Below are 25286 nucleotides of genomic sequence, written 5' to 3'. Positions count from 1 at the left end.
AGGATTCCCAGCCTGACGACGGGGAATATTCATGAGCATGTGAATCCATGCCAGACCCCATGCTGGAGAACAATCAGACTCAACGAGGCAGTCTCTAGTTTTACTGTATTATTAGTTCTACTGAACAACCAGTATGGTTGAACATCTCGCCTCTTAGCCCCCAGTTGCGATTGATTGGGCCAGCCCCTTTGTGCAAGGGTATTTGGCCTTTGCCTAACCCATGTTGCACTTTCTTGGTTTCCTGTTCTGCAAGGAGGAGGAAGCAGGTCTGCAGACAGAATGTTTTTACCGCATGAATCTTCCAATCTACTGTGGGTCGCTGCACAAGTCTAGAAGGTGGTTGACGCCTCGACTGCCCAGAAGAGCTTCAGATGTTCAGATGCAGGCACTTGCCGTGGACCCTATGATGAAACCGTTTTCTGCTGCCTTCTTCTGTTCACCCAGGTACTCACAAGTTTCCTCAGGTCCCTCTTCTTCCTGAAGTCTTCCTCGCCTGATTTTTCCCACCTCACTTGAAGAAAGGTGGTCCTTCCAATGAACCTTTTATTTCATGGGCTACTGGGGCCTTTGCCAATCTGCACCTATGGGGGTAGTTAAGACTTGCCACCACTAAAGCAGATGGCTCTTTAACTTTCTTCCATTCAAGTCAATGGGACCCAAATTACCACACCTCTTTAAAAAACGACAAGTACTTGCCTGTGCCAGGACAATTTACATGGATCTCCTAGGGGTTCAGTGAGATCTGCTGGACCAAGTTTGGTATTTATGGTACCCACCAGGGATTAGAAATTGATTTTTAAAGTCTTCATATGCATTTCCTCCATGGGACTAAGTTTAACATTGTGACTATTTCAAGTAGCCCTGTAACAATGTTTCCTTTGCAATGTATGAACCAATTAAATGTTGCTAAAATATAAATTCTTGGAAGCCTTTGGCTATTATTTACAACCGTTTAATTCCCGCTCGATAGGCGGATATATGTGACTGTGCATCAATACTTGTATAATGGCCCAGGGAGTTTAAATTAATATAGAATACTGTTTTAAACATTTGGGATTCATTACATCTTTTTTCATGTTGGTAAAAAAGTTTTTCCCTTCTCGCCCCATACCTACTTACATGCGTTAGGTGTTGACCACTAGGTCTCGCCACATATCAGGGTTGGGGACATCTCTATAGGACACTGTACTGTATGGTGCCGGCCCATAGTATACATACTGGCACGTAAGGTTTGATGGTTCCGCGACTCTCCCCACACCTCTCCCGTTATTTTATGTTCATGGTGCTTACCTTTGTTAAATACTGACATAGATATTGGGGTTATGAGAGTCCTTTTATAGACATTACTGTTTTTAGAATATGCTGGTATAAGTAACTGATAGTTTTAGGTTTTACTTTATTAAAGGATAGATGCACCAGTATCTATCGCTCCCAGAGAGCGTTCAACCCACAGCGCTTTGAGATCATGCCAAATGGTACATACAGCGCTATACAAATCAACTATAACATAATAAATCCAAGCAGTTTATTTTCCGGATTTATGTGAGGACTAATTGTACCTGTGTGCCAACCTGCAAATGCTACCTTATTAATCCTTATTGCTCAATACAGGTTACCTACACCAAGAGGATTGGCTTCTGTTTCTGTTCAGGTGCGTTAACCTTCCCACTAGGTTTAGTGGTTGTAGCACCAACAGAGGATGGTACAAAATCATCCTTAACAAGCATCTACGGATTTGTTATGATACCACCTAAAACTTTGGTTCCAGGTTTCCTTGGTATTAGCAACAAGAGTTTTTTTTTATTCCATACAATAACTTCTATTCGTGGTGTTTTAATAGTGTCACGACTCGCTCCCTTCGCTCCCGTTCCCACCACTTGGGGGCATGATTTGGGGTTTATTCCCTACTGGACCTTTCCTCCGAACCTTATGCTACAGTGCTGTGATGAATTGGGAGCGCTAAATCCCTATTTTCCAAGCTACTTCCCTTCCGGATCCATTCCAGGTTTTTGGCAGCCAGCATGCTTCTTTAACCAAATGACTATGCTTCCCAGAATGCCTGGCCCACTGCTCCACCTCCACCCTTGCAGGACAAGGTTGGGTGGAGGATAGGTAACAGCTGTGGCTGCAGGTGCAGCAATCAGCACACCTGAGGCGTGTGCTCGTTAAGCAGCTTTAAAAGCCTCAGTCTTACTTCAGTCCAGCGCTGGTCATCGTTTGCAGTGTTCCTGTTGTGACTAGTCCCTTGTTCCTTGCCTTTGTACCTAGTTCCTAGTTCCTGTTTTCTTGTTCCTCCGCCCTGAATCTCGGATTCATGCGCTAATTGATTTCTGCTCCCTTGATTCCCTTTTTGTCTTCCTCTGTTTGCAGGCAGCATTTCTCAGTGCTTTCCCCTTTTAGATGCAGCCCAGTTTGTCTGTGTTCTATATTTCTTTGACTCTGTCCTTTGCTGCTGTAAACCCGTATGCCTTAGCCTTCCTCTTAGATTAGCTTCCTGTCTTTTCCTTGGAGGGGTAGGGAGAAGTTTGCATTGGTTATTTCGTTTTTCCCTGCTCCTGATCCTTACTTTCTATTGGGATCCATTCCATGTTTTCCATTGCACTTCTGCATTTATTTCCCATTTGATTATTAGGTGTGGTGTGCGGTTGTAGCTAGCTCCTGTGTGAATGCTTATGTTTTCCTCACTAATTTGTAATCACTATTCCAACTTAGGTATTTAGTTTTCCTCCCATTGCTGTTCTAGCCTTTCTGGGTCCCAGTTTCATCAACAGGATTCGTGGGCTAGCTGACATTCAAGAGGTTTATCTCGTCCTCGTGAGTACAGTTCTTTAGTTGCCTTGTTTAATACCATCAAGAGTGTTAGTTCACAGATCCTGTCATTGCTTGCCCTCCACGTGGGTTTAGCGCTGTCAGTACCTGTAACAGCAATTGGGGGTAAGGCGCTTGCCGACTTTCCTCGCGGTCAGGTGCTTACCCCACATCCCTTTTCATATATTGGTTTTGTTGTCACACTCTATTTGCACTCCTGGGTTCTAGCATACATGAGTCGTCGTTCCTGTGTGCACGTAGTTTAATTCGAAGCTATTCACTGTGTGATTTAGTGCACATTTCCCTTGCCAGATTCGCTGCCTTTGTACTCGCCTGACTAATCCTGACAAATAGTTTACTGTTCAGTGCCAATTGCTTTTCCCTCATTGCTAACTGTGGATATGCATACTTATAAGATCTGCAATTATATACTTCAAAGTAAGGGGATACTTTGTGAAATGTATTTTGGTATAAACCATATCACAATAAATAGTTGAAACTGGTTGCTTACCTATACCTCTTGTTAGACCTCTGTTCACAGGCTTGGGCCGGACTTTGACATTGTTGGGGATTCAGCTCTGTGCCTTATATTCATACCATGTTTTCTTCACCACTTTCCATTTCAATAATGGAACAACTTGTGATACAATTGTATAACTGTTTTGCTATTTAAAGTGTGGGTGGTGAAGGGGCGCTCGAGAGCCGTGCCAAAAAGGGCAGCTCTAATATGAGCTCCTGGACTAACTGCCATAAATCCTTGTAAAATTCTGTACCATCTACTTCATCGCACCCCACAGTGCTTCCTAACTGATACATGAGGAGCCGGTGTGTCGAATTGCCAAGCCTCTGGCATCTCGTGGGTGCTGAGGTGGTGCTACAGGCCGGAGCGCTGGCCCAGGCACTCTGTGGAGTAATGGCTGTGATGACTTGCGGTACTGCTGAGCCATCAAAACCTAGGACCCAGAAAGGCAAGAAAGCAGGGGCCCAGCCTCCACAAGCACTGCTAGAGACAGGGCACCGGACAGGTGAGGTGACTGCGGCTCGGCTGAAGAACTGTCCTCACCCCAACATAGGAAGTGAGGGTCTCCCTCTAGGCGGCATGGGCAGGAGTGAGGAGGAGAGAGTGAGGAGGAGAGAGTGAGGAGGAGAGAGTGAGGAGGAGAGAGTGAGGAGGAGAGAGTGAGGAGGAGAGAGTGAGGAGGAGAGAGTGAGGAGGAAAGAGTGAGGAGGAAAGAGTGAGGAGGAAAGAGTGAGGAGGAAAGAGTGAGGAGGAAAGAGTGAGGAGGAAAGAGTGAGGAGGAAAGAGTGAGGAGGCCCATCATCCGCGAGTGCTGAAGTAAACAGAAGAGCTGTGCCTGAAGGTAGGGTGGGGGACAGACATCCCCGAAACGGACATGGCTCCAACTGAGGCCAGAACTTGTAGAGGTCCAGCAGGATTGTCGAGTCTCGCCCCCGGAACAGTCACAGCAATAGCGGAGTCCAGCACATACGGCGGCTGTACTGTTGCTGTTGGTGGGGTGCTGCACTATCGCATGGACAGTGCAGTGTTGCCTGGCCTTCACATTCGGTGTCCAGTCTTGCCGAGCCTGACCTGTGGAGCTGCGGCCGAGCTGGACTGCCGGGAAAAGAGGCTGGTGGCACGGAGCTGCGACCAGAGCCGTTGCATGCGGTGGCCTGCATTTTAAATGGACATATAGGAGACTGGAGCAGGGTCCCCAATGGTCGGGCCCGGCAATCATCCGGAGAGGCCGCTTACAAAGACTGGGTGCTGGGAATCCATGCACCTGGCTTCGTTGCGCAGACTGTGTGGAGGGTCATCGCACCTGGAGGGAGGGGGTGGGGGAGGGCAAATGCTCAGTGCAGAACATAGCCGGCAGGACCCCTCCGCCCCCAATACCATGTTTTGCTCAGATGGGTCCAGGCACTTTTGGGGGCCAATAAGGGTCTGCTCCTCTGCCCTAGTACTCATTCAACTTGTGCTGGATCCAGAGGAGTGGGCGTCTGGGGCAGATCAGCCCCCCACCAGTTTAGTGAACTAAGCAGAGGTACGTCCAGCAGGGCTGATGGAGGTGAGCGGCTGCAGCTTGGGGTAGTGACGCATTGCCCACCGGGCCCCACGATCGAAGGGACAAACTATGGGTTGGGGCGCGGAGGGGCACCACCCAGAGAGTTTGGTGGCTGCAGTTTATCTGGTTCCCGCTGGAGTGGCTATAAGATCTAGTTTATCTGGTTCCCGCTGGAGTGGCTTTAAGATCTTGCACCCCTCTAGAAATCTGCAACAGCACGGATCGGTATATGGAAGGCAGATAAAATCAAATGCCATATGTTCCCACCCCCTCTCCCCAGTGCAAAAACCCATCACGTAGGTCGCAGGACATGGATGCCACAGTGGAGCTATGGATGGAGACCTCAGATACCCTGCAGGATATAAAGGGCATACTAACAGAGCTGCAGGAGGGCATTCACTCGCTAGATAATAAACTGGATACCCTTACCTGTAAAGTTCAACATATGCAGGCATGGTTGAACAAGCAGAGAGATTGGCTGTTCTGTCTTGTGCAGCCTATGTCTTCTGTGGAGGATGAGGCTATGAAGACCTCACGAGAAGTGTCCAGCCGAAGAAAATTAGTCAAGGAGCTTTCAGACAAACAGGACGACCTGGAATCCAGATCTCATCATAACCACCTCAGGATTGTTGGGGTAACAGAGGCAGTGGACAAAGGACCCATGGAGCTGGTTGTAGAGGCTATACTCTGGGAGGACCTGGGTGATGTTTGCTTCTCGTCGGCATTCATGGTTCAGAGGGCCCATTGCATACCTGGGCGGTTGGGGTGGGGGGGTTGGGAGGGATAAATCTCAGTGTCTGGTGTATAGCTCAGAACCATTATTCCTAGGCTTCTTAATTATCGCAAAACAGACTTTGCCCTGCAACGTTTGAGGGAGCTGGGTGCTCTCATGTATAAAGGGGATCCAATCAGTCTTTTTGCTGATCTCTACACCAGAGTGCAGGCGTCCAGGAAAAACATTGGAAGAATATTGTTAATAAAAAATGGTTATCCTGCCCAGGTTTCTGTAAACCTTCCTTAAAATGCCCATAGTGGTTCCCTCTTCCTTTTTTAAAAATCATTGAAGGTGTTAATTGCGGGCTTTTTTTGGCGGGGGAAGCAGGCACGAGTGCACTGGATCAAGTTGGTTGCTCCCCTGGAAAGGGGGTGGGGGGGGGAACATTGTGAATCCCAGACTTTGAGGCGTATTGGGTTGCAGTGCAAGCTTCATTCCGTGCTCATGGGTATGATTCTATCCCGGACAGGTTGCATGTCCAGATTGAGAGAGCATCGGTGGCACGGTCACTCCTGAGTGAGGGCAGTTGTTCTCACTTCACTGCAGTGTATGCATAGCGTCCACAACATGGTAGAGATCATGTGTGGTACCTGGCAGTGGACTGAAGGAGTGACTTGGCAGGAGGTTTTGTGTTCCCCACGCCTTCCTGTCGCACATGTCCCAGGGATCCCAGAGACAGGGGAAAAGTTTACACAGTGCATGGCCAGGTTGGGCATCATGCTGGCAGGATCTATTCCCTAGGGGGCAATTTAGGACACTCAAAGTTTTCAAAGCGAAGGGCAATGTATCTGCACTTGTTAGGGAGAATTCTCTGTAAAGGCTAATTTCCCAAACCTAGTGAGTCGCCCAGCAGCTTTGCTGGATTTTTGGGGTTTATTTTTTTTCTCCTGCTAAGAGTGAGACTCTTTTCCTCCCACTCTTAGACATGATTTGAGGTGTTCCTTTGACTTTGTATGTGTTTTATGGGCTATGGGGTCCTTTACCCCATAGGACTTCATGTGTTTTTGGTATATGAGTTACACAGCACCCTCCGTGCCGTAACCCAGGGGTGTCGTAGCGACCCCCAAACATAGACTCCATACCCTGGGACTGACTACTGTCTCCCAGGGCATGTAAAGTCACCATTGGCTTTACTAGTCTCAAATTGAGAACAGAACCAGTACACACCATCCTATTGTGGACGTACTGGTCAGGGCAATTCGATTGCCCCAGGGTCTGTTTGAGGGGGGGCACTGTCCAGTCCCCCCGACCGGAGTTTTGGCTGGTGGCAGTGGATACTTTTTATATTCGACCGCAAATATATTCCTATGGGATTTTCCCATTGTTCGAGGCTACCACTTTTTAAAATAGCCACGAACATACCACCGGTTTAATAAATTAATATAAATTCACTGGTTGGTATTGTTTGCCGAAACTTGGTTCCAAAATGGCGTTTGTGTTCTCTTCTGTGACTCCAACCCAAGTCGACCCCTTTGTTCCACTTTTTGGCGGGCTTCTCCACAGAAGCCTCCAAAAGTGGTGCCACTCTGTCTGGGTACCACAGGAGGTATGGGAGGGGGTTTAGGCACCCTGGACTGAGTTGCCTCGGCAACTCAAGTCGCACTCTTGTGTGATTGGCCCAAGTGGTGAGCCGCCTGGCTCACCACTTAGCACGTTTGAGTGACAGCTAGGCTGAATGAATGGGGGTTTTCTGCATAAAAGCAGGGCTTTGGGGACTGGAACTTCAGAAGTCGCCACAGGACCTAAAGAATCCGAGGAGAGAGAAGCCAAGCCGACCTACAGCGAAGACACCACTGGTGGAGCCCTGCTGGACCGTCTCACCACTTTTCCCGACGACATAGGAGATCTCCAGTCCGGAGAGTCTTCTTCCTTTGAATGGTGGGGATAACCAGTTTGCCCGTTTTTTCGCCTTCCTGGACCATCTCGTGGCCGCCTTGCCTGTGCCAAGCACCCCGGCAACCGGAATACCACGGTTTACCACTACAGCTAAGAAAAGGGTGGTACCTTGTAACCGGGAAACTCCGCAGCTGGTTTCTTCCCTGGCAGCGCAACGACCTTCAGATTTCCTCCACGTCGAGACCTCCTCTTCCTCTGGAAGGAACACCGACTTTCACCCGCTGCCAGGAACAACTGCCCCCGCTGGAGCGTTCTTCCCACTTTCAGGTACTGTGTCCTGCCTGGCTTCCCTTGCGACAGATCGTTCGGGGTGACAGTAAATCCTCGACTTTCTAACTTGGGTTAGCCTAGGACCTGTTAACTAACTTTTCCTGACTTGATCTCAATCTTTTTGTGAACTATTTACAAAGACTCTTTGGGCATAACCCCACTGTGTGATCCTGGACACATTTAGCTTGCTCTCTCTAAGAGTGGGCTTGGCATTTGAACTTCCTTGCTCTCCAGTAGACTTTGCCTAACCTGCCTCACTGTGCTTCTTTGAAAAGTATTGAAATTTGTGTGCTTTCATAACTCTGCCTTTTTCCCTCCCTTTTTAATAATTTATTAGAGTGCCATCTTATGTTAAGCGCTCACCTCTGTATGAAAATAAGTGGCGTTTCTCATTAAGACTTGTCTAATAAGTAATTAGGGTTGTATATATATAATAGTGACTGTGTGTTGAATTTATTTACCTCTCTTTGTGCTAGTGTAATTTACAAGTGTGTCTTTAGATAAATAATTATATACTTTTACACCAAAGCTCTGGTCAGTGTTTGCTTGTGCTACTGTATCTCTCTACCTATTGTGTATACTCTATATACTGCCTAACTCATCTTGAGAGGTCTAACTGCTCAGCCACAGCTACCAGGTAAATCTGGGTGGTACAGACTGCTACCAATTGGGTTTACTGCCAACCACCTGTAGTCCTAAATCTTTTGCAGTGGTCCCTAAGGGAACTGCACAGGTTTCTGCCTAACAGCACTGGACATTTGTATGTACTTCAGGTTACGCACTGGACAGAGATCGGTTCCCCCTCCTTCCCTGGAGAGTGTCAGACTGCCTTGGTCCTGCACGGGGTGATCAGCACTGGGAGTGGGACCAAATTGTCGTCTACGTTATATGCCAGTTTAATTGATAGAACGGCGGGGTGGGCAGATGATTCCCGAAGTAAGTGGGAGTGTGCTTTGGAGGTTCTTATTCCAGATGATGCTTGGAGGTACAGTTCTACACAGACAAGAAGGGTTGCAGTCAATAGTCTATTCAAGCTGATCCACTTTCTTCAGTTTTACCTAACCCCGCTGATTTCCATACGTTTTTTCTGCAACACCAGACTCGGGCCAGAGATGGAGCTTAACCTGCTACATTCATGCATTTGGCATGGAGCTGTCCACATATACAGGCTTGTTGGTCACGGGTATATGACACTATCTGTGGGATTGTTGGGGAGATGTTGCCTTCCACAATGGTTGCTTTGTTGAGGTACACAAAAGATTTGCTGAAGCACAAAGGGGGCCCATGGATCTGTTATTGTTGCTTGCAAAGAGAAGGGTGGCCATGGTATGGAGGGGACGCCCCCTCCCCTGCATATGACCAGTGGAGGGCGGACATATTGTACTTTCATGATATGGGGACTGAATACTGTACAGCTGTGCAACTGGCCGCTAGGTCAAGGAACATCTGGGGCCCTTAAGTGAACTATTATCCGAGCGGGGGAACACCTCTAACAGTTCGTACCTCCTGTCTAATGTATAATCTGCAATGCCACCGTTTTCCTTATTATGACCGTCGTTTTGTATAGGTTGGGGAATTAAATGTCGTCTCTATACATCCAGTTTTTTCAGTTTTGTGATAAGACAACCAATAACACTTTTTTAAAGGGTAGGTGGTGTCCACTTGGGACACTTTACTGTGTTCATGTATATGTAGTGTAACTTACCTTGTAGTTTAACTTACCTAAATGCACAATATTACTGTTAAATATGTAGATAGTTCAGTATATACGTATGTGGAAAATCTTTTAATAAAGATTTACTTGTGAATGATCTGTACTCTATGCCCAGGTCTACCTCTGCCAGGAGTAAGCCCAACTGCTCACTCGCACGTTCGGGAAACCCTGCAGGACCGCTACAGGTTGGTCTCTAAACCCCACAGCAGTGGCAGTATAGAAAACATACAGGCTGTGAGGAACAGACTTTGTAAAACACACAGTGAACCGGTCCAACAGCTCCCACAGAAGGCAGTCTTATATGATAAGAGGGGAGATGATGGACCAGCTTGGTTTGGCTCAGTTACAGTCCCTGAAATTTCATCAGGTACACGATAAAACCCATAAGCAGGTTTAACACTAAAAGAAAAGGGGCACAGAGGGCAGAGAGAAGTGTTATCTTTTTAACTGGACTGCATAAATATGGTTGTGTTCCAAGTGTCATTGACCAGTTACCCTTTTTGGGAAGGATTTGATGACAGTAAACAAAAAAAAGGCACCTTGGCTCTCAAATTCAACACATTGTTTCAAAAATACAGTCTTTGTGGCTTGCAAGCATCAAGAACCCCATTTTAGACTAGGACCACACATTTCTGCTACCAAATCACACACTGCTAGTCTAAAGAGTCTAGTTCACCATGTCAGCGGAGAATGAAGCGTTCGAGATGGGGGTTCGAAATTGCTGGGAGCTTTGTAGCTCTTGCTTCTACCCTAGAAGAGCCTGGTTCGTTTAAAATCATCAGTTACCAGGAGCTATCTTTGGCTCCCCATGCCAACTGGTTCCTTACAAACTTGCATATGTGACATTAACGGAGTGTTGGAGAAGGTAAAGAAAGATTAGGACACTTAAATATATTTGATCATACACAATGGGTAAAATTTAAGTGTGCATCTGGCGTGGACGTTCGATATGGAGTGTGCAGTGTACTCTCACCTGGTTCCTCCGCGGTAGCTCATGCCTACTGGCGGCCAACCCAGAGCTGGTTTTAGCTCCTGCTCATGGAATCTGAAAGTCCAAACCTTGTAAGTGTGGTTTACATAATCTTAGTTCCATCTTAAAAGGAGGACCACAAATACGTGAGAAGACAGACACTGCCTACCTGACAAGTCACCGCCAATGTATGGCAAAGCTGTGTCTTTCCAGTGCGGAACTCTCCAAACATCTCTGTAATTGAACCAGTCTCAATTCCACCTAAGGGACAAATGGCATAAAAATTACAAAAGGCCCAAATATTAAGGGGGCGGGGGAGACAAAGAAAAAGCTGGCACATTTAAGAACAAGCACGGACTTTTCACATCTCCATTGGTACACAGGCACAATTATTGCTCTGCTTTCAGATTGTGATTCTTCTCCCAACACAGCCCCTTTCAGGAAACATTAAATCCTACAATGCTGGTTATCCTAAAATCTTCAAAATGATTCCTACCAAGTAAATGGATCTTGAGAAAAGGATGGAAAATGCACTTTGAAAATTAAAGAGTGGGAATGGGGAAACAGCTTTTCAATGTTCACTTACACGAAGAAACTTTCAAAAAGTAAAAATGTAACATTTTCAAAAATAAAAAAGGAATTCCAAATGACAATCCACATACCCCGAGGAGAAAGTACCAAAAGTATATAAATCTAAACAAAAAAAATATATAATCCCTCAAAAGCAGTTCTTGTCCCCGACCTCAATTCAACAAAACAACACCATTTTGTCCCCCACAAACACACACATGCAAAGAACAGATCTAAACCTATTGAGGCAGGGCAAGCATTAAACTATTATGTACTTATTCTTGTGAGAATTGACAGACTTAACAACAACAGCTACCATGAGACATTTCTGGTTCCCCAGGCCATGCCGAACAAACCTATCTATTTGAATTTAACTTTGTGCATTTGGGACAGCCTATAAATAAATGTAAGGCCACATCGCTAAGACATTTAAAGAATAAGGGGTATACAAAAATGGACAGGAGTATACATTTGCATCTTATGTGGAAGTTAAATTGACAAACGCTGCTTTTTGCTCCTGCCTATCCAACCTTAATTTCAATCCCTGCTCTATGTACGTTAGGGTGGTTTTTACCAATGCAACCAACCTATGGAGGACCTGCAGAGTTTCCACACATTTAGACTATACCCTTACTGGTAAAAATAACTGAGCAGAACTCTTGGAGGGCTTGAAACTGATACAAAAAAATACAGAATCCTTACAACAGAGACCAACTAAGATTGTGCCGACAAGATCAAATTGAAAGAAATTTATATACACATTGTAGCGGATCGGAAGGAGGCAGACACATTAAGGACATTCCAACTTTTGATAAAGATGTAGCTTTCCCTACTGCTAGAGGAATTTCCCTGCCTATCTAAAGGAACTAAAAGTGTTCGCCAGTCGTCAGAAAGTCCAAAGCCAACTCTACCTAACCGTGCCAATAATAAAACCAAGTCAATTGAGACCAAGAAGATGTTCTTCCCCTGGTCGTCTTTCATCACCTGGTGTTTTAAAAGTCTTTCACTCCATGTTTCCTAACACAATCTTCTGGAATATTCTCTGAATATCTCCTTGATAAGCTCTTGTAGCTCTCACAATGCTCTTGGGTCTTATCGTCTCTTTACTGATATTACTTGTGATAATTCTCCAGAGATACTTTCCAGTCGTCTACACTTGTAGATCTTTCAGTCTTTTAACCCAGGCTTTCCTCGTTTGGGCTGTACTTGATCTAATTTGATAATACCCCTTTCTTGGGTTCTAGCTCTATAAGCCATCCAATCCCTCAAGCTTTCCAATTGTAAGGGCGATGCTGCTACCCTTGCCACCTTCATCACTATTTTGATAAACTCCTCCTTCACCTCCAGCTCAGTCCCCGCTAGCCTAAAGGTCGCTTGCGTTGCCCCCGTCCTAAAGAAAACCTCACTTGAACGAACCTCCCGCACTCCCCACCAACTACCGCCCCATTACCTCTGTACCCTTTCTCCTCAAGATTCTTGACCACATGGCCGATCAAGTAAAGCACCACCTCGAGCAACATAACCTACTAGGTGCAAGATAATTGGACTTTCGCCCAAAACATAGCACTGAATGAGCTCTGTTGGATCGAAAAATTCAACTGGACACCACCTGAGACTCCGGCAACTTGGTCCTACTGCTCCTGCTCGACCACTCGGCAGCGTTCAATTTGGTGGGCCAGGGCTTCATTTATACCAATTACTGAGCCAACTTCCACTTCTCAGTTGCAGCGTGAATCAAAGCGTTCCTTAGTTAACGTACCTCCAGGATCTCCATTGGGGATGCCACCGCCGATCCCATCACTGTCCCCAAAAGAGTGCTGCAAGGGTCTTGCTTCTCCCCGACCTTATATAATACCTACACCAAACCCCTCTTCGACCTTGACTGTCGACATACGGTATACAAACTTTGCAGATAATGCCCAAATTCTTATCGCCATCTCAGAAAATTACCACGAGGACTCAACAACAGTAAACCGGGTATATTGTATTGTGCAATCTTGCATGGCGACTCACAACCCCGGTCTCAATGACAAGACAAAAATCCTAATTGTGGGCTCCTCTCATCGCCTCAAAGGCCTTGACCTTGCCTTCTCCTCTTTACTCATTGATGGCACCACTATTCTGGTGTCAGAACATGTGAAAACATCCACCTAGATGCAGAAGTCTCGAACAACTACATTAACGCCCATGCTTCCTTCACAGCTTACATCACCAAGGTTTAAGTTACTTACCTGTAACTATTGTTCACCAGCATGAGCCTGGCATGGATTCACATGCTCGTGAATATTCCACCCTCCGGCTGGGAATCCTCGTTAAAAAAATAAAAAAAATAAAAAAAGTTTCACTTTAAAACTGTATTTCTCCTCTAAAACCAATCACTGTCCTTTGGGTCATACTGCCCCATCCAACGACAGTCCCCTCCCCAAGCTCCAACCCTTGGTGGCCATCTTCAGAAATGCTAAGCACGTAAACCAAGAACAGCCACAGAGGGGAAGGACAGAGGGCTCTCGTGTGATGAGTCCATGCCAGACCCATGCTGGATAACAATAGTTACAGGTAAAAACTTAAAAATGGGATCTGGTATGAATTCACATGCTCATGAATAACGATTACACAGCAGTACATATGCACAACCGCAGGAGGTGGCAAGGCTCAACAGAGGCAACAACACACTGACCTCTGGTACAGACTCATCTCAAGGGAACATGTTATGTATTACCACTTAGCAGACTCGGGACTCCTCCCTGGAATCCCTGTCGAAGCAGTAGAACCTTGTGAAGGTGTGCGCGCACCTTAACGTAGCAGACCTTCAAGTGTCGAGCAAGGGCACACCAGAGAGGTACAGTTGTTGCTGCAATGGCTCTGGTGGAGTGGGCTCTAGGTTGTTGATGACAGTGCATGATGCAGCCAGAGAACCACCTGGAGATGGAAAACTTCAATAAGGCTTTACCGTGATTTACAGGTCCAAAGTTGGCAAACAATTGAGAAGTCTTATGAACATTTTTTGTACATGCCATGTAGAACTTGAGGGCATGAGCAACGTCCAGCAAATACAAGGCCCTCTCTGCTGGAGACTACTGATTCAGGAAAAAAGACCGGTAACAAAGGTTTGTTGTGGTGTAATTCAGACAGTACCTTTGGCATTAAGGTGGGGAGTGTACGCAGTACCACTTTTGAAGCGAGGAAAGACAAGTAAGGCTGCTTGCACGATAGGGCCTGGATCTGCAAGATCCTCCTAGCCGAGGTGATAGCCCTGATAGGCTGCCTTGATTTCCGTGTGTTGCTCCCACCTCGACCTGCACGCCACTTCCATCCGGGTTGTGCAGGTGAGTGGGTGAGCCCCCCAGCCTCCTTAGGCCTTGAATCCACTGCCTGTTACACCTTTAGAGCCCCCAGCCCCTCCTTACCCCCCAGCGCAGGCTGCGTCTTTCCCCGCGTCTTTCCTGCCTCCCCTTGCGCCCGCCCTCGCTCCCTCCCACCATCCCTGATAGGTTGCCTTGATTTCCGTGTGTTGCTCCCACCTCGACCTGCACGCCACTTCCATCCGGGCCGTGCAGGTGAGTGGGTGAGCCCCCCAGCCTCCTTAGGCCTTGAATCCACTGCCTGTTACCCCTTTAGAGCCCCCAGCCCCTCCATACCCCCCAGCACAGGCCGCGTCTTTCGCTGCGTCTTTCCTGCCTCCCCTTGTGCCCGCCCTCGCTCCCTCCCACCAGCCCCGATAGGCTGCCTTGATTTCCGTGTGTTGCTCCCACCTCGACCTGCACGCCACTTCCATCTGGGCCGTGCAGGTGAGTGGGTGAGCCCCCCAGCCTCCTTAGGCCTTGAATCCACTGCCTGTTACCCCTTTAGAGCCCCCAGCCCCTCCATACCCCCCAGCGCAAGCCGCGTCTTTCCCCGCGTCTTTCCTGCCTCCCCTTGTGCCTGCCCTCGCTCCCTCCCACCATCCCCGATAGGCTGCCTTGATCCCGACCAGCTTTCCGATTGTTATTTCCCCACCCCCCACCGTGATTGGCCACTTGACAGACAAATCCGAAATCCCCAGGGCAGCCCTCTGCCCGGCAGCCCCCTGCGGCTAAGGGCCCGAAGGCCAAGGGCAGCTCCTACATTGGCGGCTCTAAGATGTGTCTGCAGGTGTCCGCAGGGGACGCCAAGGAAGCCAAGGAAGCCAACAGACACCAACAAAAACTGTGAGTGTGGCATGGGTGGGGAATAGAGCAATCACTCTACTCCAGAAAACCTCTGTCACTCTATCTTACCTACCAATAACAGAGTGCCATAATACTAGCATGTCCACACTTAGATGGAATTATGAATGTTAGCATGTCCACACTTAGATAGAATTATGAATATTGGCCTGCGTCGGATCTAGATAGAATTGTGAATGTCAGCATGTCCACACTTAGATGGAATTATGAATGTCAGCATGTCCACTCTAAGATAGAATTGTGAATGTCAGCATGTCCGCTCTTAGATGGAATTGTGAATGTCAGCATGTCCACTCTTAGATAGAATTGTGAATATTGGCCTGCGTCGGATCTAGATGGAATTGTGAATGTTAGCATGTCCACAATCAGATGGAATTGTGAATGTCAGCATGTCCACTCTTAGATGGAATTGTGAATGTCAGCATGCCCACACTTAGATGGAATTATGAATGTTAGCATGTCCACACTTAGATGGAATTATGAATGTTAGCATGTCCACTCTTAGATGGAATTGTGAATATTGGCCTGCGTCGCATCTAGATGGAACTGTGAATGTTAGCATGTCCACACTTAGATGGAATTGTGAATGTTAGCATGTGCACACTTAGATGGAATTGTGAATATTGGCATGTCCACACTTAGATGGAATTGTGAATGTTAGCATGTCCACACTTAGATGGAATTGTGAATGTTAGCATGTCCACACTTAGATGGAATTGTGAATATTGGCCTGCGTCGCATCTAGAGGGAACTGTGATTGTTAGCACGTGAAAGTTGCATTTAGAAAGTGTGCCCTATAGCCTCTCCGTGAATTTAGAAATGTGCCCAACAGCCTCACTGGTAAATCGAATTTAGAAGTGTGCCCAAGACCCTCTGTGAAAGTTGCATTTAGAAGTGTGCCCAATAGACACTCTGGTAAATTGAATTTAGAAGTCTTCTCAATAGCCTCTCTGGAAAATTGATTTTAATAGTGCGCCCAGTAGCCTGTCTGTGGAAAATTTGAATTTAGAAATGTGCCCAATAGCCTCGCTATGAAAGTGGCATTTAGAAGTGTGCACAATGCCCTCTGTGAAAGTTGATTATAGAAGCGCATCCAATAGACGCTCTGTAAAAAAATGCATTTAGAAGTGTGCCCAATAGCCTCTGGAGAAAATTGAATTTAGAGCTGCTCCCAATAGCCTTTTGAAAATTGATTATACAAGTGCGCCCAGTAGCCTCTCTGTGGAAAATTGAATTTAAAAGTGTGCCCAATATCCTCTATGAAAGTTGCATTTAGAAGTGTTCCCAATAGCATCGGTGAAAGTTGATTATAGAAGTGTATCCAATAGACACTCTGGAAAGCTGCATTTAGAAGTGTGCCCAATAGCCTCTCTAGAAAATTGAATTTAGAAGTGTGCCCAATAGCCTCTCTGGAAAATTGAATTTAGAAGTATGCCCAGTAGACGCTCTGTGAAAATTGCATCTAGAAGTGTACCCAATAGCCCTCTGCCCAATAGCCTCTCTGGTAAATTGAATTTAGAAGTGTGCCCAATAAACCTCTCTGTGGAAAATTGTATTTAGAAGTTCGCCCAGTAGCCTTGCTATGGAAAATTGAATTTAGAAGTTTGCCCAGTACCCTCTCTGGGAAAGTTGCATTTAGAAGTGTGCTCATTGAAAGAGCATATAACCCATCATATCACACCACCATGCTTACTCTCTCCTTACATCACCACTCAACTAGAACACAGAGATACTATGACACCATTCGGTATAACTGTTCTCATACCAACATCCGCCGCTTACTCCACATCATTCTATGTAATCACTGCTGGTCACACCCTCCAACCAGGCGTTCTCCTCAGGCCTAACGCAGCCACATCTGTTCCGGATAAATCCTGCCAGAGTGAACACATACTCCTGATCTCTCAACCACCACATCTACCACTAAGAAGCAGCTATTACACGAGTACCGCACGAGCTGCACACATACCCGGTGCTCACACGCACCTTTTTGACTCTCTGTTCTCTCTCTACTGATCTGAACTTCGGTTCCCAAGGGCGTTCAACCTACCAGCGCCTTCAGACCATACCAATGGTATATAAGGCGCTATATAAGTGCAAAATAACATAACATAACATATCCGGTACCTTAACCTGAAAGTCCTGGCAGAAGTTGGAGTTCAACCAACCTTCCCGACGCAGGTACGCCCCAATCCCCATCTGGCCGAAACCTGTGTCCGCGATGCCCACTGCCACTGTGATAGTGTGGTCCGAGACCACTCCCCCCCCCCCCCTTTCTTGAAAAAGTTTTAGTGGCTCAATCTTCTGGTCATTGGGCAGGAACTCTAGACTAGAACCCAGCTTTTACTATAGTTCCCGGTCATACCGGGACTAAATGGCTAGGGCGTTCGCTGTCATGATGGTAGAGGCTGCTGTAGAAATTCCTCTTGCCCATTGCATCCAGCTTCTTCCCCTCCTGGTCCAGAGGTACCATGGCTACCGACAATTGATTCGCCGAGTGCTTCCTGGCTGCAACCGAGACCACTAAATCGAGTGAGGGCTGAGACCTTAAGCACTTAGGTGCTGAATATGGTATCCTGTACTTTTTCCCCCCAAACTGTAACGCGCGGGCGGGCCGTACTCTGGTTTTTCATAAGCGCCAGGCCTTCCTCCCAGACGTCGTCCAGGAAGGGAACAAACATGGTCTTTCTTCTCGATACGCACCGCTGATACAGGAATCCTTGTCTTAGTCTCCTCGGGAACCAACTAAAACGGTTCAGAGGCCCTTGACATCAAAGAATTAAAAGTTCCGACTTCGTCCGGTGGGGCTCGTCCGTGTGTAGTGTTTCTCAGTCAGCCGTGATAAAGTCGTCCTAGTCGGTGCCCATGGTTGCCCTGTCCGCGAAGGCGGATGCGGGGCAGTAGGGGGGGGGGGGTAAGATGACAGCGAAGACCTGGTAGGCTGCAAGGTCTTAGTTGGCTTTGATGAGTCATCTCACACTCGTCCCTCCTCGGTTTATCCACAGACACAGTTTGGACGGGGTTTGGGACTTTCTTTTAGAAGAGGCCCCTTTTGTCAGCAGGCTCACTGTGGCGGCTAATGGTGATCATCTTCTGCCCTACTCGGGTCCTGCATCAGTGTCGCAGAGCTTGGCCTTCTCTTGGACCACTGCGAGCGGGGCGTCCTCAAAGGATGTCAACCTCCTTCCGGAGGATGTTCACTCTGCGGACCGGCCGGTCCTAGATGAGGCCGGACCATGCCCGGAGGCCGAGTCGGTGGCCTTGATCGACTTGAGCCACTTTGACAGTCTGCTGTAGCAGTCTTTTTTGGTTTTCTCCGAGAAACATTGGCACACCTCGCATCCCCCCTCATGGCAGTCCGGATTCAGACAATACAAGCATTTAAGATGCCGATCTTGCACTAATAAGTTCCAATGAAGAGGCTTCTGCTTACCTTCTTCTCCTCAGTCATGGCTGAAAGGCATAAAGTAGGCCAAGGCAGGGCCTTCTCGAAATTTCGATGACGATGCGACAGTGGATGAAAATCTTCACTGGGCCGGGTACCCACTGCCGGTCTCGGTCCTTCATTGAAGACAATCCAGCAAAATTAAAAAAAACTTTCATGGACATTTTATTTAAAGCATGAAAATATCTTGGAGAGCAACTTTAGGACTCCAACACGAAACGTGCAGTAACAATCTGAAGATGGCCGCCAGGGGTGGCGCTTACAGAGAGGACCATCATTGGATGGGTGCATTATGACCCCCATAGGACAGTGATTGGTTTAGAGGAGAAATACAGTTTTAAAGTGAAAGGGAAACATTTCTTTTACAGATGATTCCCAGCCCAACGACGGGGAATATTCATGAGCATGGGAATACATGCCAGACCCCATTCCGGAGAAGTTCATCTCCTTGAGCAGACAATTACCGTCCACAGAAAATTGCCCCACGCACTCCAGAGCCATCATACTCCGCAAACTAGATTACTGCAATGCCCTCTATGTGGGCACCACCACCACAAAAACATTGACAAACTACAAATCTTACAAAATAAGGCCCTCCGTGAAGCTGTGGTAGTCAAGCGCTCCAATCGCATCTCGGCCATCAGATGTAACGCACACTGGCTTCCTATCAAAGCCTGTATCAAATTCAAGTTCCCAAATATAGCGCACAAATGCACTTTCAAAGTGGCCCCAATATACCTCAATAACTGCGCAACACTGAAATGCCATTTGCGTCAGCTAAGATCCTCCACGAGCCTCATGCTCGACACCCCCAGATTCAATTGTGAAAGGGCAGGAGGCACCAGCTTCCGTGTCTCAGCGCCTTCACTTTGGAACTCTGCCAGCTGACAGAGATGATCACTCGTACACATCGTTAAGAAAAGCACTTTAAAGGGGGGTGCTGTTAGGCACCAGCAAAGATGGCCACTTGAGGCAAAGGCTCCGTAACTTTCAAAATCCTGCTATCAAAATCCTGCGGAGTAAAGCTCGAGCTGGGGCACAAACTGGTGTAAACGAACGCCACCCGACCAGGAACCTGCCCTGAAAATCTGAGGGCAATCTGACCTTGCAGATGCCCATGGTGCGCCAGAATGGGTCGGGCGGCGGAGGAAAGCTCAGTTGGTGCCTGGCATTACAACCGCGGCCTGAGGCCGGTAGCGGACCAGTGACTGGTATTGGCATATGAAACCGAAGCGGGCCGTGGCCGGGAGACACACCGAGTACTGAACTAACACCAGCCCAGCGGCGATCTGGAAATCGGAGGCGCTGTGGGGTGCGCAGACACCAGGACTCTGTTGAGGAAAACAAAAAACAGCGATGGCTGTGGTGTGGAGCATGGACGCGCTGGGCGCAGAGACAGGAGAAAGCGTGTGCGCTGGCCGGCGACTGCAGCAGTGGCAGATCCTGGTAAGGGGGCCCGGCAGCTGGGACGAGTCACAGCGGGAGGCGAGGAAGACAATGGGCCCTCGGAGCGTCATTAGCTATCCCGCTCCTCGTGGCTTGCCCCGACCCCCCTGTTCCCATTAGATATTTGGAGCGCTGCACAGTGGGAGCCTGATAACGGGCTTGGCCTGCTCCCTGAGACGCTGCAGCAACGGACGTGACCTGACGGCAGCGCGGCCGGGGCCCCCCCATATCTGGTCAGCTGCGACGAAAAATAAATCAAAGGGATCCAGTGACACCTGCACACGCCGGGGGTCGGCATAAACCCGCTGCACCCCCGTCACAAACTATCCCACTGGGACCCACAGCTAGCTGCTGCGTGGGCCTCCAAACTGCCCAACCCAGCATTACCAAGGCTGCAGGGGGTTGGTGTGCTGCCCGGATGCCTAAATTAGAAGGAATGTGACCCTGACCACAGAGGGAAGACCCGCATCGCCTATGGGACACCTCCTGAGGGATTGAGGGCGACACTTGCTGAGCAGCCCAGCATACGGGGACAGATATACCCTGACAACCCTCAACTCTGCACAGGGGAACGGAAAGGTAACAACCGCAGCGCTGTATGGTCAGTCGCCTAATTGGCCTACATCCAGAAGCACAGGGATCAACAAACTAACAGAGCACGGTAGCGCACGGACACATGGGATTACGCTGGGAGCGGCTGAGTCATGCGTAAACCATCCGGGGGCCGCTCACCACTACAATGAGGAGGATAAGGACTCAGCTCAGACCCATACTTAACTGGAGTGGGTGAGAGGAGCTCAACAACCAGGGCATGTCATAAATATAAAGGGACACTTTGGCTGCTTTCACCTCTGCATGAACATAGCGAGGCTAGGGAGGAGAACCCACCATCCGGGCAAGATCCGAACGTCACCCGCAATCCCTCAACGGCACATCTCGGACGCCAGTTCACCATATCTGACCGTAACAGATAATACGAAACAGCATACATCCCCAGCACTTTGGAGGCGGGCATGATGCGGGCGCCAGGGACAGCAAGAGGGGGCCAATGGATGCCTTTACTAATTCTCTGGGTGCAACAGAATCCCAAGAACCTGGCCACGCCCCCCCAGGTGCCTCCCAGCCACACTGAGCCGAATATGGATCCGTACATGGCGGCGATGCAAGCTGGGTTCGCGGCAGTCAACACTAAACTAGATGAAATAGGAAGCACCATAACCTCCATCAGAACCGACATTAAGACGGTGAAAGCCAGGTATCAGAGGCAGAAGATAGAGTGAGCACCCTGGAGGACACAGTCGACACAGAGCAAAGCAATCAAGGAGATCCAACAGCACGTAAAGACTATCCCAGATAAATGCGAGGACCTCGAATCCCGGTCCCGCCGCAATAATAGAGTTGTCGGGGTGGCGTAACGCACCATGAACGACCCAATGTAACAGTTCCTCAAGGAAGTCCTCCGCTCATTGTTCCCAGGAGCCAGGTTTTCGCAACAATGTCTAGTCGAAAGAGCCCATGATCACTCGCCGCACCTCGCAAACCAGGGGCTCCCCCACACACGATAATAGCGCGCCTACTCAATTATCGAGATTGTATTCTGACATTCGACCAAGCCAAAAAAGCAGTAAGCGATAGGAAACTACCTTATGCAATGATGTTGCCTGCGAAACCGCGCCTACAACACGCCGGCAGAACCAGCTTTTTCGAAACTCCAGCCGAAGCCATGTCCTACGTCGAACAACATATTCCAGAAACCTCAAACAATGGTGGATGAACTAAAGCCTGGGCATCGGCCCAGTCACTCTGGCACTAGCTGAAGCCCCATGTCAGACCGTTTGAAAAAAACATCCACCCCGCTACGACTCAAAAGTTAAGTTGTATGGAAGCGGCAAGTTTATGGGAATTTTCCAACAGCGGCCGCACACAGCCACCCGCTGATTCAGACTGTTATGTTAAGTTCCAGGGATACACCATCCAGTTGGAGGGATGGTGAGGGAGGGGCGGGAGTGAGCCCAGGGGGGTTGGGCTGTTAGGCAGAAACCTGTGCAGTTCCCTCTGGGACCACTGCAAAAGATTTAAGACTACAGGTGTTTGGCAGTAAACCCTCTTGGTAGCAGTCTGTACCACACAGATTCACTTGGTAGCTGTGGCTGAGCAGTCAGACTTCCCTCAAGAAGAGTTAGGCAGTATACAGAGTATTCACAATAGGTCAAGAGAACAAAATAGAACAAGTAAACACTGACCAGGGCTTGGTGTAAAAGAGATATAATTATTTATTTAAAACCACATCCAGAAAAACACACAGGCACTAATCGTAAGCAATTCAAAAACACGGTCACTAAAAGATATACACTCCCTTAAAAGAATATTAGACAAGTCTTAAGTAAAGCCCCACTTATTTTCAGACAGCGGTGAGGGCTTAACGTAGATGGCACTCTAATAATTTGTTTTTAAAAAAGGGAGAGAAAAGCAGAGAATAAAGTGAAACAGAACCCAACACTTTTTCACGAACATAACAAGAGAGGAAGGCAAAGTAACACCGTGAATTCAGAGTCAGTAGGCCGGATCCGCTTTAAGAGGAAACGAAATGTGTCCAAGGTCACACGGTTGCAGTGCACAAAAGTCTTGTAAAGGTTCAAAAAGGAGTTGGACCAAAGAAAGGGACCAGTTAGAGGGTCAAGGCGGCCAGCCCAGTCCAGAAGGTTAAGGAGTTATTATTACCTTGTAGCAATCTTTAGAAAGGGAGGCCTGGCGGACATGGTACCTTAAAGTGGTGAGAAGACTCCAGCGGGGGCAGTTGTTCCTGGCAGCGGGTGCAAGTCGGTGCTTCATCTGGGGGGAAGAGAGGATCTTGTCGGGGAGGAAGACAGGTGTCCGTTGCACTGCCAGGGAAGAAACCAGCCACAGAGTTTCTCAGGTACAAGGCGCCGTCCGTTGATTCACGGTTCAGTGGTGAGTGGCTATCCGGCTGCCGGGGTGCTTGGCACGGGCAGTTCGACCACAAACCGGTCTGGGGTGCAAAGAAAGATAAACTGGTTGTGCCCACCAGTCAGGGGAAGAAGCCTCTACAGCCGGGAGATCTTCTCTGTCGTCGGGAAGTGGCGAGTCGGTTCCGCAGGGCTCCACCGGTGGCGTCGTCGTGGTAGGTTGGCTCAGCTTCTCCCTCGTCGGATTCTCAGGTCCTGTGGCAACTTCTGAAGTTCCAGTCCCCCAAGCCCTGCTTTTATGCAGCATACCCCCATTCACTCAGCCTAGCTGTCAATCAAACATGCTAAGTGGTGAGCCGGCCGGCTCACCATTTGGGCCAATCACACAAGAGTGCGACTTGAGTTACCAAGATAACTCAGTCCAGTGTGCCTAAACCCCCTCCCACACCCCCTGTGGTACCCAGACAGAGTGGCAACACTTTTGGAGGCTTCTGTGGAGAAGCCTGCCAAAAAGTGGAACAAAGGGCTCGACTTGGGTTGGAGTCACAGAAGAGAACAAACGCCATTTTTGAATCGAGTCCTGGAAAAAAATACCAACCGGCGATTTAATATTAATTAAATAAACCGGCAGTATGTTCGAGGCTATGAGAAGTTGGTAGTCTTGAACAATGGGAAAATCCCATAGGGAAATATTTGCGGTCGAATATAAAAAGTAGTTTCCACTGCCACCAGCCAAAACTCAATCAGGGGGGGACGGAGACGTGCCCCCTCGACTAACAGACCCCAAGGCAATCAAATTGCCCCGACCAGTACGTCCACAATATGATGGTTTGTACTGGTTTCTGTTAATAATTTGGGACTAGTAAAGCCAATGGTGACTTTACATGCCCTGGGAGTCGGTCAGTCCCAGGCTATGGAGTCTATGGTGGGGTATCACTATGACACCCCTCTGTTACGGCACGGAGGGTGCTGTGTAACACAGAGTAAAAACACATGAGACCCTATGGAGTAAAGGACCCCATAGCCCATAAAACACATTAACAGTTAAAGGAACACCATAACTCATGTCCAAGAGTGGGAGAAAAATAGTCCCACTCTTGGCAGGAGAAAAAAAACAAACTCCAGAAATCCAGCAAAGCTGCTGGGGAACTCACTAGGTTAGGAAATTCAGCCTAAAGAGAGAATTCTCCCTAACATGGGCAAATAGAAAAAAGCCGACGACCGGATCAGGATCTACGCACAATGCATCGCAACGCGCAACCTAACAGTCCATCTCATGCGCACCTATGGCAATCACAGGATCAATGGCTAATGTGAACTATCATGGAATATTAGAGGGCTGGCAAACCCCATCAAGGCTAGAAAAATACTCACCTATGCCAAGCGACAAGACTGATATCCTGTACCTGCAGGAGACACATGCAACGGCTATAGTGGAAACCAAAGAGAGGGGCTCCATAGAATCGGCACAGGGTACTCCTCAAACTCCAGAGGGGTTCTAACAGTTATTCATCGCCGAACCGGCTTCCAACTCACAAGGTCGATAGTGGACACCGAGGGCAGATTCGTGATTATATGGGGCACAATCCAGAACCAGGAAGAAATACTAGTGAATACATATTAGATTAGATCTGACCAAACCTTCAACAACTTCAGAAAGAACACCATAAAATGGCTCACTGAGAATGCGACATAATAACTATCCACCCCTCGCACGTCCAATTGTATGTCACTTGATACGTAATGACCTGTTATAATGCTCGTTCAGACTTCGCTCGCTATAGATTTGATTGTTTGGCTGCGCTTTATCTGCACTTGCACTTGCCTTACCCTGCAGATTCAAGAAATGTCCACCATGCTTACCTTGTAACCTGTAACTTGTAACTTGTAACATCTTTAACTAAGCTGTAAACCTCCTTGTTCTCTTGCGCCCTGCTACCTCAGGGTCCGGTGCGCACAATAAATAAACAAACATGGTCCAAACATTGACACCCCGAGTTCTTCCTGCAGGTCACGACACTAATCTCACCCCATGGAGAGGTCAGGATCATCTGGGGAGGAGATTTTAATACAATCTTGGACCCCCACACAGACAGATCAACTAGAACCCCTAGGCCCCACTCAAAAGCAGCCAGGTCCATACTGCAGGGAATGTCGGAAATACTACTGGCAGACGTGTGGAGAGAACCAGAAC

The 25286-nt window shown here is 48.1% G+C and overlaps 1 protein-coding gene across 4 annotated transcripts in view; it reads right to left on the bottom strand.

Annotated features, from left to right (window-relative positions):
• Positions 1-25286, bottom strand: part of RAD51 (RAD51 recombinase) — a 709369-nt gene that overhangs the window by 383445 nt on the left and 300638 nt on the right. For all 4 annotated transcript variants that reach the window (XM_069637566.1, XM_069637568.1, XM_069637567.1 and 1 more), the window contains one exon: positions 10669-10760. In XM_069637566.1, the coding sequence (XP_069493667.1) occupies positions 10669-10760 (92 nt within the window). The remainder of the gene's footprint in view (positions 1-10668; positions 10761-25286) is intronic.

This window comes from Ambystoma mexicanum, chromosome 14 (genome assembly GCF_040938575.1).
Source record: "Ambystoma mexicanum isolate Mex_15411 chromosome 14, UKY_AmexF1_1, whole genome shotgun sequence".
Lineage (NCBI taxonomy): Eukaryota > Metazoa > Chordata > Amphibia > Caudata > Ambystomatidae > Ambystoma > Ambystoma mexicanum.
This window is presented reverse-complemented; position numbering and strand designations above follow the sequence as displayed.